Below are 13,614 nucleotides of genomic sequence, written 5' to 3'. Positions count from 1 at the left end.
AAGATTTTTAAACGCAGCATAACATGTAATATTTGATGTCTTTCCGAATGTCTCATCTCCGAATATCGACGTATTGTTCTATCGTTACTTACATATAAACGCGGTATGTCGAAAGCCAAAGGAAACATATTCTTTTCGATAATGTACGTTCGTTAATGGAAGAAGTTGAATGAAGAAGGTTATCAAATAACCATTTGTTTGGGCAGTGGGAATTACACGTGTTTTTATTCATGTAAATAACAAAAAAACAGATACGCCATGAATGATGAATTTAAGTATAAATCTCAATGATAAATATATTATGTATTTGTCGTGAGATGGAGATTTCACACGTATTAAGTTAATTATCAATAGCATTTTCCATTATTCTATACAAATATGTATGTGGAAAATAATAGCTATGATAGTCGATCAAGGACTCTTTCAGCAATATAGAATTAAATTCAACATGAATTTATGTGCACCAATGCACTGTGATTTTGCATTTTGTTATAAAGTCTCTTTTTAAATCGCAATTTATTTTTATGTTTCGAAAAGTTCTCGATATTTATCATTTGGGTTCATAAACACGAAACGAATCTTTTTAATTTAAAAAATTAATTTAATTTTTTATAGTGCGCGACTAGGTGGCTATATAAAACTAGTTTGTTGCCGTAAGTTAATTATTCATTCGTCAAAAAGTTAATCCACTATTTCTTTATAACGTTTTTGTGTCTTCCGCCACACTGTCTGCTTCTTCTTCATGTTGGAATCTAACTCGATGTTAGGAACGTCCGTTCTCTTTAATCCAAGACCAACTTTGTTGTGATTGCACGTGATAAGTAACTGTAACACACAGAAGTAGTAATTTTTTATTACAAAATATTATTTAGGTTTTCTAAATATTAAAATATATTATCTAAAGTCGTTAACTCTTGAATAGATCGGTTGTAAATTCTCGACAGATGTAATTCCCAACATAAAAAATCACCTTTTCACAGTTTTACGGAAAATTATTGCATCAACTTGTATATTGTATGCAATTCTTTAGGCTTTCTTTAAAAATGGTACCAACGACCATATATTACTCGTATCCATTACTCGATTGATGAGCTTAAGAGTTGTTCACAGGAGCAAAAAGACTCAACTCTGGTTTTATTTTCTTACTCGTTGATGATAGCGCGCGCGCGCGCGCGCACGTACACAAAGATACTCGCTCCAGTCCATTTTCTCTTTCTCCTTACGTCCCAGGCGAAAGAAGACTTGTAGAAAGAGAGTGGCGTTTATTATTATTATTATTATTATTATTAATTTCATCGTTTACCTTTTGCCTCAATTATTTTTGATAAGCAGTCGTCAATTAACAAATATCTACCAATATTTATTTCAATGTTCTAATTCAATTCTCTATAATTAGCTATCAACAACTCATCGTGAGCATGGAGTCTAGTCATTATATACAACTGACACCTTGTTTTCGGTTCATTGATTTTCAAATAAAGATATTTCTATATTTTTTAAATGCTTATCGCGTTTAAATTAAAGTTATTTTGAAACTATTAAGTGGGATATTTACTAGTCTTACAATTAGAGTTAACGCGTAGATTGATCGACATCACAGATGAGAGAGAGAGAGAGAGAGAGAGAGGGGGGGACGCGGGGAGGGAGAAGTCTACAGCAAACTATGTCGAAGAGGCGAACAGTGTAAAATAATCATTAAACAGCGTCTCGTCGCATATCATCGTCGGATTGTTAAATTATTTTGTCCAGTCGCAGTACTACGACCTACATAGATTTCGTAGATTTATTAGAAGAGGGAGGTTAAAACAGTTTAACAATAATGTGAGTACATATCTGTACAAATCTATTTACACACATTAAAATCGAGGTAAAAAATAAGATTAATAAAAAGAGAGAGTAGGTACGCTCCGTTTTTCTTTCGGATTTATCGAATATCTTGCGTGAATTAACAGAAAAGTTTAGATAAATCGGCTTCAAGAAATGCATGTAAAATTGAATTTTATAATTTAGCATAAGATCAATTTCCCACGTGAGTGAAAAAAAAAAAATCGATAGAATCTTATCTAGCGTGAAAGCGAAAGCTGAATAAAGGTAGAAAATAGACAAATAGGTCACATCGACTGCGTGAACAACAACCGCCAAACGATCGAAGACACACGGCATCATGATTACCGATTAGACGGTGTAGACATGTCGCGACGTCCGTCACGTCCCTGCCCTTTCCACTCTTCTCTCTTACGTCATCATTCAAGCCCAGACACTTCTAATGCGTATGCATACGCTAACTCATCGCGAGATGCATCGATTGTGTATACGTGTATACGTATGTATATACGTATTATTCAACGTGCGAAAGTGTGAAACTTTTGATTGCGTGGTCAAGAGACCGCGACCGGTATATCGAGGCAGCGCTTATTATTAATTGGGCTTGTGTGAAAATATGCGAACGATAGAGCGAATAGAAAGTGTCGCAAACATTTGTTGGAGGCTATTTAATGAGAGATTTTGTGTTTTAAGGAAGAATAAACAACTATGTGCAATTAATCTTAGTTCCAGTTGGCGTTTAGTGCGGAAACTTTTGATACACTTAATAGAGAGGAAGGAAATTCCTAGGTCGCGAAAACCTAGACACCTAGACACCTGTGGTCGATCGTGTGAACAAAACGATGCCGACGTACAATAACATATTAGGAATTCGCGGGTTCTCTGAGACGCGGTGGTAGGGTGCCAGACGGTCTGTGCCAGTTCGAAAGTTTGTCCCGGTTTACCCGTCTGGCATACCGCGGGAAGCGATGTGGACGCACGTGCGCCGCACCTTGACAGCTTGAATATGGGCTCCACAAGCACCCGTGCTGGACAGCGCATATTGGGTTTGAAACTTTGCTCGTTTACAACGCTGTAGTCTGTACGTCTGCCACTGTCGACCGTCGACCATCGACCATAGACCGCCGCGCCGTCGCCATCACTATACCACCATCGCCACTACCATCGTCATCAGCATCACCTCCTCTTCTTTCTCTTTCTCTTTTTTCTCCGTTTCCCTCTTTCCCTTGCTCCTCTACCAATGTCACATCATCACTGAATACACGTTGACTGTGCATCATGCGACTCAACTTCAAGCTTCTTTTTATCGCACGTGTTCTTTAACCCTTTCCCCTCTTCTCATATCCATTATGATCGAGATGTTCTCGTATGTCGAGATATATGTTTAGAAAGGTGACGTGGTTCTAGAGAAAATTCTATTCTAAATCGTTAGAAAAAAATATTTAGCAAATTTTAGACACAATGACTTTGAAGCACGTAGAAACAATTTGTCGAATTATACTTAATCTGACATTTAATCTACAAATTATCCAGCATATCGTGTCGTTGCAAATTTTGGTGTACCTACCTATATTATTTAAGCGAGATATACGCGAGAGGAGAGAATTTAAGGATAAAAAATTTGGAGCTTGAGTATTTAAATTTGAGTACGTGTTGGGTAATAGCCGATCACATAGACTTAGAAAAGTCAACAATCTCACCAATTATTAATTTTATGTAAATTGCAAATGCTTATGTAGGAAGAATTAGTGTATATATACATGTATAGGAATCACACGTTTTAACCGCGCGCAAGCGGACCTTCTGCGATAATCCTGTGATAGATGTTCCTATAGGTGGTCGGTAAGCCCTACCGGCCAGACTGTTCGGTCTATATCGACATGTGTTTACTCAGACGGAAGCCGTCTGACGATGATAGGGCAACCGATGTCTCTAGTACGCGATCGCGGACTAGAGACATTGGTTCGATTTGATCATTAAATATACACATACACACATAAAACAGCAATTAATAATATTCGATTATAAAAGCAAACGAATCATTGCTCGGTAATAAAAAATTGTTTTGGCAATGAGATAATGTATAGCGCAATTATTTTACGCGTCATACCTTTGTGTCTCGCGTTTAGAATATCACGAAAAAATGTTACATGAAAACATAAAGGAAGTAACGTAAAGAAGAACGTATCTTGTAAAAAATGAGTTTATAAAAAACGTATGTGCGAAATGAATTATACATTCTCTTCATTACGTCACATCACGTCACGTCACGTCACATCACATCACATCACATCATATCGCGTTGCGTTGTATCGCGTTTGATCCGATAACGTTTATTGTATACGGTTTATGTTGACCGCAAGACATATGCATTGAACATTGGCACGTGCATTGCCGGTGCGTTGTAATTAATAAATCCCATTGTACATATTTGTATGTCGATACCGGGCGATTATTCAACACGTTTGTATTGCGCGAGCATATACATACATCTCGTCTGGACCAATCGACCGCTTCTGACTGAATTGTATTCCTAGCTAACGTTACGGACAACCGACGTACAAACAAACGTATACGTATTGATATGCGTGTAAGGCAACGCCGACTGTTAAGCTGACATGTGCATGCGCGCGTGTATGGATCTCGTATGTGCACAGAATTATGCATTCGCGTCTGCTTCCTCATGGCTGAGTTGTGGTTAATTTCGTTTCGTCTTTATCTCTCTCTCTCTCTCTCTCTCTCTCTCTCTCTCTCTCTCTCTCTCTCTCTCTCTCTCCCTCTCTCTCTCTCTCTCTCTCTCTCTCTCTCTCTCTCTCTCTCTCTCTCTCTTTCTCTCTCTGACTTTTGAACCGTCAAACCTGAAAATATCTCGCAAGTACCTTTGCCTCACTTAATATATCGTGAAACCTGCGAGAAAAAACGCGCGCGCGCACCCGACGTATATAAACAGAGATGTAAAAAAAAAAAACAGTAAGAATGGAGACAAATGAATAAGAGTAAGAGATCGCGTTACACAATACTGTACACAATATTGTGCGTTACATAAGACAAAGACTTAAGGCATAAAACATTGCCGAGACAGTCATTCTGCTTAGGCCCTTAATATATTCATTGTGTATAGTTAGTCAACAAACAGCTGTTTAGACAGCGATATTACGATGTTGGATTTATTTGTGACTGTAAGTTCCCACCTGTTGCCTCTTGCCTCTCTTCCGAACACGTTACTACAAAGTTTTGTCCTTTTTGCTCTTTCTTCTGTTTCTGTATTTGTGTTCTTTGAATTTTTCTTTCTTTCCCTTGTCTAATCCTGTCTTTTTGTCTTATTCTTTTATCTCTTTAACGTGTCATAAATTATGTATATTATACAATATTAGTCACTCGGTCGATTTTTGTTAACATTTTCGAAATATCATGCAGGGAAAATGTTGAGAAGTGCTGGCATATATGAATAAACAACTTGTATCGACGTGCAAAATTTAGATAGTGAGCGATCTGTAAACACATCTGTAATATATGAATCTGCATAATAAGTAAAATAACTGTTTTACACTTTTTAAAATGAGTCTTAGGATGTTGTCAAAATTAGATTAGACTCTAATGTGTAAAATTTCACCTCGATATATTATGTAAATTGAAAGTTGTATTAGAATGTAGAAAAACGAAAATTTGTTTCTCTTGTGTGGTTCGTGGACCGATTCGTAATACGCATTGTAATAGGCATGTGTTTGTACTTTTTTCCCTTTTGTTTTGTACTGTTTTCGTGTCGTCTCTCAAATAAAAGAACACAGTGAATAAATAGCGCGAAAAAGATAAGCAAGAACGAAAGATGGATGGGAACAACAAGTTATCGCGTAATCATAAAGAAGGCATGGAAGTCAACATTCGCTATTTGCTTTTATATGTGCCTACCTTGTTTTCACACGAGCACGGCATTCAAAACATTCTCCTCCTGGGATTATAGTGGATTTTATATCGCGTGCAAACTGTGTGTAAGTATAGGTACAATATAAATATATTGATATTGTGCTAAAGCGAAGAGGTAAGAGAATAAAGTTTTTTGAAATGGCGTTGAATTTTTCATGTATTGTAGTACGTAACCTAACATGTTCCATAATACAACAAATATGAACCAAGTTTGTGACAAAATGACTAAATAAAAAGTGCGACACAAAAGATGAAAAAAATCTTTTTGTTTGCAAATAAATCTGTTTCTTTTATCCGGTTGATCATTATAAAAGGGATAATCATTTCGACGTCCAGTGACACGGCTGAATTATCGACGTACGTGTCATAAAGAAAACAATGCTGTATGCACAGTGTATAATTGTACTATTTGTACCGTCTATTCTATATGTCTGTATAATCCTTGCTGCATTGCGTAATATTCTATTATCGAATGTAATATCGAAACAACTTTGCTATACTGTCTTCTAAATGTGACACCCGCGGTAGAGACGCGTACGTATATTCGCATATATCTCGTATTCCGTTTCTGCCATGCAAAGCAAACCCCCTTCTTCCTTTTCTTTCCTTCTTTCTACCGCTATTTGTTTTCGTCGGAAAAGAACGATACGGTGTTGTAGTAAGAAAATAAACAGAGAGAAAATAAGAGGAAGAATGGCAACGAGAGAGAGGGAGAGAGAGGGAGAGAGGGAGAGAGAGAGGGAGAGTGAGGGAGGGGGGAGGGGGAGGGAGGGAGGGAGGGGGAGAGAGAGAGAGAGAGAGAGAGAGAGAGAGAGAGAGAGAGAGAGAGAGAGAGAGAGAGAGAGAGAGAGAGAGAGAGAGAGATTGATTGATTGATTGATTGATTGATATGTATTTATGCCCAAGCAAGGCTAAGGCCCGATTGTTCTAACCTGTTGGTAAACTACCTAATGGTTAAATCATATATATGTCTTTGTTTATCCTTTACATTAGACAAAGATAGACATATGATTTAACTATTAGTTAGCTTACCAACAGGTTGAAACAACCGGCCCTAAAGGGCAAGAATAAAACACAGCACATTTGTAACGTAAAAAGAATATGAGTGTTACAGCTAACATAACGCGATTTCGCGAATAAATCCGTATCAAACGATAGTCAATACGACGTATTTATGTGAGTGACTATGTTGTTTTTGCACGAGTGTAGATGCGATATGCTTTCAAAACATCTCTTCATGTCGATTAACGTCAGACATTTGGCTATAAAAGTATATAAACGCGGTCGCACGTGCACGATGCGCTCGAGCTCAAACATACAAATGATACAATTCAAATTGAATATTAAGTTAATCGCGTGATATCTACTATTTTGTTTAATGCAGACTTAACATTGATTCACGTGTTTTGTAAAAAGATCTCTTTACGGATAGCTTTTACATTCTCGCTATCCATCCATCCACAGCGGCATTGCAGTCTAAGTCGAACTCGAGCTTCCTCAGAATTTTGAGGTTTTGAAACAAAATTTGTTTTCTGGGAGTAGAGAGTAGGTTGTCGACAACCTACTTCCAACTGCCTAACCCCAACCTAGGGGACCGGTTTTCTCTCTAAATACAGAAGAGTTTTCGTGGTAAGATACTCTCGGTGGCGTACCGTGCCATCACTTTCCGAGAGGTAGCGATCGAATAAAAATCAGCGATTTTTGGTTGAATTTGAACTCGGATCTTCGATTTATTAGAGCAGCGCACATTTCTCTGCACTGTATCGCAGAGAAATGTGCGCTGCTCTAATTTTGTTCGCTGATCGCAGACAAGTTTGTTCGTAGTGTTATTTTATAGTTATATTATATGTATGTTACGTCATCTTTGCATCGATACATTAACAAATCGTGTTTTGAGTTGAAAAGGAATACGTACTTCTTTCATAAATGTATTTTACCACTTCGTGGAAATACGAAAAGTCCTTAATCAGAGCACGTTGAAATTATTCATCGCGTCATTTGTCAATAAACGAGTTTTTTTTCTGAGGCGTGTAAACCGCAAACAGATGTAATATTGAAATGGACGTAAATCGTAAAAGAAATCACTGAGATGTACGTTTGCACTCTGTCCGTAAAATGGCTTACGGCAGTCGATATTCAGGGAAGTCTATAAAATGAAATAGTTGCAGTTTCTAAATGCAGTCTGCGATTACTTTGCGATCCGTGCGTTCGTTACAAATGTTCCTCGCTTGTATATCAATGTTTCAATCTGTCTGTGTAAAATATTTCAAAACCGTAGCTGTGCACCCATTACTTAATAAATAAGGACTACTTTACGATTATTATCCAACATTATCGAACACATTTTTTTTTGTCGAACTTTGTTTAACATTTTTAAATTACCATCTATCTTTTCGCGTTTCTTTATCAACGTATTTGACGGATTTTTATTATCGATTTCATCACGATAAAGTTGTCGTGACAACGTTAGGCAATATTAAACTCATAAATGGTTTTACATTTCGTTCGAGATGTGAAGATGGTGAAGACGTGTAACTTGCGGTGATCCGCGCGCACATGTCGAATAAACTAGCGCCTGGTAAAGCACTTAGATAAATGAATCCGTCGAGATTTTAGTCGTTAAAGTGGGTATAGTATAGCTTTGCGTACGTAGACTACACAGCTCACGGTTCCGCGACGGTTTTATACCTGGTGGTTTACTAGCAATCGACATTCGCGAACTTAACAATGTCTGGTTTACGGGCTTTCAACGAGGCGAGGCGAGGCGAGGCGAGGAGAGGAGAGGAGAGGCGCATCATCCCAACGAATGTTTTTCTTCCTCGTATTTTGTGCTCGTATGCCTTCTCTGTCTCTATCGTTTACGATATAGGTCATATCATTGTGAAACGCACTCAAAGACGGTGCTATGCCGTGTATTACGCGGTTGCGGCTGCAACTTACAACGAGCGGTGAGCGGTACGAGTTAAGAGAAAAGGTAACGTAAAAAAAGAAGAAAGAATTCAATGTAAAAGTAGAATAACTGTACAATACATATATAATACTGAATGCGACAAGTACTTGCGGTTAAGATTGGCAAACGATCGGAGGTTAATTTTGAAACTCATTCCAACGCTTTTGTAATGTTCCAAGCTTTGCAACTATCCAATATCTCTATTTTTTGAACACGTTTTTAATATCTTTAGCGACACAAGCTGCATCCTTTATTTTAGGATCGATATAATATCTTCTATTTTGTGCCTTTCATGTTTAACAGATGCCTCCATTACAGAATTACGTATATTCATGTTCTATATAGAAAATATAATCTCCAACTCTGGTTCTCCTACAGTGGCTGTTTTGCTTTACGAGCAAAAAGTGCAAGCGACTATACATGAACATATCTAGCGGAAATAACGGTTAAAACGGCAGATAAATTTGGGAAAAAAGGCGGATGGGGAGGAGACTTCTGCTGGGACAACAGAACGAGCAAATGGATAGTGAGGCGCGACAGCGAAGGCGACACACAACTGCAGACGAGAGAAAATAACACAGTCTCCCTTTATATCCCACCCTTTAATCCTTTTACGTGCACAGGTCGGCTAACGCCGACATGTATTTCGATGTATCCCGGTGTATCCTGGTATATGCAATGGGGGGCATACGATGCGTCTAGACAAAATAATGATTTGGATTTCAATACATTTGCATTCATTACTCCGGGATGCTACTCTGCGCTACTCAAGAGCGCTACTCTCCTGTTCACGGTCCGCGATCCACGCGCTGTCTCTTCTCTCGCCATTTCGCATTTCGCAGAGCGACTCTCGTTATCATACGAATGCTCTACTCGTATAGTGTGACTCGCACCCGACGGCGCTCATTTCGTTGCCGTCGAACGGCGATACGACGACGGGTAGGACGGGAACCGGGAGGGCCTAACGCGGTACATACGATATACGCGGCGGTGCGACCAGATCCAGACCCCAGACATAGAGACCCCAGAAAGATCGACTAATGAATCGAGTACTTATATACATCCAACAACGACCGCGTCACGATGGAAATAAAACTTGTGTGGCCCTATCGATCTCTTGCTGTACTTTTCGTTTCTTTGCCAAATTATCTAATCGTAAGCTTTGGATTTATCATGATTCTTCACGTTGGTAAGAACGTTCGTGACAAGTTTTTTTCAAGTGAACGTTTTAGTTTTAGCTCTTTTGCAAGAAAAATATAAACGTCTATTTAAGCGTACGAACGCAAAAAGATTTTAAATCTCTTTTATACGCGTTGCACGTATCACATATTGTGATACGTGAAGTAAGCCAAGTATAAGAATGTAATAATGTAAGAAGAAACTTACGGGCTCTGTCCTTCCATCTCCATCTTTGCCCAAGGAGCGACCTTCGGACCAACCCATCTTCGAGAGCAACTTGAATCCTTTATTGTCCTTAGTTATTGATCTATGACAAAGGTAATATTCTTATTAGAATTTAATTTATTTACTAAAGACGCGCGCTGTCTACTTTGCTTCTTCAGAACGCGCGAATGCGCTCTTTCGTTTACATTTAAAAGTTGTAATACTTACGTGTGAACAGAACTTTGTTGCGTCTTAGCATAAGGATCCGAGGAACCTACATGCTGCCGCCTAGCTTGCGCTCTATCTCGATAACCTGAAGCTACGTGACTGCTAGACACAACGTTATCCTTTTCAATTCCGAATTTGTGTTTCAGACGTCGCAACTCTTCCTTGTGAAGTTTCGTCTTCGAAGCTTTATTTTCCGTGAGCGTGATGTCTCGTTGAACAAGACCCGGTTCGCAATGGCCACACGTTTCGTTTCCATCATGAATATGGCACAGTAATTTCGTCCCGCCAACTTTTATAACTGATCCATGCGTTATTTTGTGTGGCTCAGATTCCTGTTTAGCTACCGACAATCTTATGCCATTTATAAATGTACCATTTCTTGAACCAGAATCTATTACTCGATACTGTTTTTCAGTTTCATCGTATACAAAACGTGCATGATACTGTAAGTATACACGTATACACGTATAATAAACACATTGTGATGAGAAATTAAAAAAAGTACAAAGATGAAACTTTGGACTTGATCTTTTATCGATATACCTTGCTAATATTTATATCCGGTATCAGCACCGAATGATCTCCCTGTCGACCTAGGGAACCTCCTGTACATGTCACGAGAAAAAGGGAGCCCAATTTTAACTCTGCCAAATCTGTTTCCTTGACAATAATTCTCATACATGGTGGATAACCTTTCGCTAAATCTGAAATAAATATGATTTTTCGACGTGTGTAGCGTTTTTTTGCATTAAATACGTCATAGTATCACGTTTAGCTTGACGAGACGTGAATGTAACCGTGCATGTTTTTTTCTTTCTTTCCCTTCACGTACATAAGTCTCGAGTACTGGTTTCAATAAGATGAATTTTGAATCCGTTGAAAACGGTTCAACAAGACTGTACGAGTCTAAATAAAGTTACGTAGACGTTTCATAGTTTTAATTTTATGATAAGTTTGGATTTCTCATATAAAAAGTCAGCAGCAGGCAGATAGATTTATCGATTTGCCTTCCACGCACAGTATAAACCTGTGCTCTTATAAAAATTATTGAAAAATTTATGTTAAACACTGTTTTATTAATCACTTAACTCTTTTAACATACATTACGATTATTATCGAATGTTATTATTACTTAAAAAATTAACATTAATAATATGAAAAGAATGTGTATGTACTAATACAAATATATGTGTTATACCGGACTTTTATATACTGTACTAAAAAATAGTACAAGAAAATTCGTTAAAGTTTATATTATTTATTTCTTTTTTAGCCTGCTTTATGAGTTACGGCACAAAATGTCAAGATACACATACGTAACGTAAAATACGTACAGTAACATAACGAACAAACGTGAGAAAATATTGAATAATAAACGACGAATAAACCTTGTTCTTCACAATCACTTTCGCTATTTGTGGACACCTCAGGAATACGTTCGTCAGAACGATCGTCATTTTCACTTTCTGAACATTCGCCCTCTTCAGGTTCTTTATTTTTTTCTTCTTTATTTTCCAACGTCTCTTCATCACTTATAAATTTTCGCTTTTTTACGTCATCCTACAAGGAGAGAGAGAGATACGTATACATATTAAAAGCATAGGATAGTTACCTAAAGCTTGTCGCTTGTATCTTTCAATCGTTATCGTTTGAAAGGCCTTTTATCAATTCATCTATTTCATTCAAAACCTGTAATTTAAGATAAAATTTCAAATATTTTTTTACAAAATATTTGAAAAATTAGATATATATTATTACCTTATACGTTTTCCCACGTTCTTGTTCTTCCTTTTTTTGGCAAGTTGGAAGATTTACAGGACTAGTCTCGTTTATATAGACTCGACTGTGGACGTGGTACGTATTACTAGTTTTATCATAGTAGTAATATATTCCAGTGTTTCCATCATAATATAAACCTTGCCTCTAAAATAATACGAGAGCTCTGGGCTTGTCATTTTTTTCTTTTTTACACACACATATTACGTACGAAAAACTATATCATAAAGTTATAATGTTTATAAAGTATGTATGTACACACTATATAACGTACCGTATCATAATAATATCCAGTATTATAATCATAATACATTCCTGATGTCTGCTCATAAACAAAACCAGTCTGCAATAAAGCTGCGTCTGCGACTTGCTTTACTTGATCTACTATACCAAGTGACTCGTCATCACGACCAATACTCCACGCCTGTGGTAATGATTTATTAAAATCTAAAGGATCCGTCTGAATCCCACAGTGGGATATATATGGTTTCGTACGGAGCAAGTTTTGTTGTTTCTGTGAAAAATGACACCGTGTCGTGATTTATATTAAGATTAAGAAAGAACCAAAAAAATATGTACACATACGTTAAATGAAGTTGATTAGATGAAAATAAGGATATAAATTTTAGTAAAAATATATTATACCTGTTCACTTAGTCTCTTTTGTAGTTTGTCAATTTTCTTGCGTTGTTTTCTAATACAGTCGTGCAGTTTACGTATGAATTTTAAAACGTGAGGCAAACTATGTAATTCTTTTGCAAAATCTTCTTCAAAGTCTGATACACGTTCTTCTTCGCTTTCACTATGCATTTTACATTTGTTTATGATTTACGTGCTTAAAGGAATGTGCATTATTACAGTAAATGTTCAACCTAAAATAACCTAACCTAACTTGTGTTTTTTACTTAAAATACTGATGAAAATACAATTCTTTTTTTAATAACAACATAACACAAAGGGTTAACACTGTCGATACCGTTAACGATACTGCGAAAACGATAAATAATACACGTATACATATAAATTGCGCGTTATAATAATCAGTCTGCAAAGAAATAAGTATATTTTATTTTCTATTGCTTTGCTGCACTGCTGAACTAGTGGAGTGTGGAGTGCACACTGCTGAGTGCTGCACGGTGTTACGAAGGGCCGGTCTACAATAAACGTTGTAAGTTGTAAATCGTAAGAATTGGCCAATCACAGTTCATTATTCATCGACCGCAAGGAGAATAATGGATTGTGATTGGTCAATTCTTACGACTAAAGGTCTATCCAGACAAACTTGCATAGGTGCATAACCATATGCATAAGGAAACGGATTGGTCTATTTCCTTATGCACATGCATATGGACCAATCAATTCTCTTAAGGTCAATCCAGACAAACTTGCATAGCGCATAAACATAAGCATAAGAGATTACGGAAGTTAGAGCAATCACGGACATCAAATCTGCACATACACACATACATACATACGGACATGCAATTTTAATGCATAATTTCGACATTTTAGAACACTCTGAACATATT

At 37.2% G+C, this 13,614-nt stretch overlaps 1 protein-coding gene across 1 annotated transcript; it reads right to left on the bottom strand.

Annotated features, from left to right (window-relative positions):
- Nucleotides 1–284: 284 nt before the first annotated feature.
- On the bottom strand, nt 285–13,190 carry LOC112465819 (angiogenic factor with G patch and FHA domains 1). The gene is made up of 8 exons (XM_025033564.1): nt 12,731–13,190; nt 12,360–12,599; nt 12,068–12,232; nt 11,698–11,869; nt 10,853–11,013; nt 10,310–10,752; nt 10,085–10,184; nt 285–825 (listed from the first exon to the last, which is right to left on the bottom strand). Exons 1-8 carry the CDS (start codon nt 12,893–12,895, stop codon nt 682–684), a joined length of 1,590 nt encoding a protein of 529 aa, XP_024889332.1. The 5' UTR covers nt 12,896–13,190; the 3' UTR covers nt 285–681.
- Nucleotides 13,191–13,614: the final 424 nt, after the last annotated feature.

The sequence above is a fragment of the Temnothorax curvispinosus genome, unplaced genomic scaffold, assembly GCF_003070985.1.
Source record: "Temnothorax curvispinosus isolate PA1 unplaced genomic scaffold, ASM307098v1 QBEX01015530.1, whole genome shotgun sequence".
NCBI classification, from domain to species: domain Eukaryota; kingdom Metazoa; phylum Arthropoda; class Insecta; order Hymenoptera; family Formicidae; genus Temnothorax; species Temnothorax curvispinosus.
Note: the sequence above shows the minus strand (reverse complement) of the source record. Positions and strands in the feature narration are given on the sequence as shown.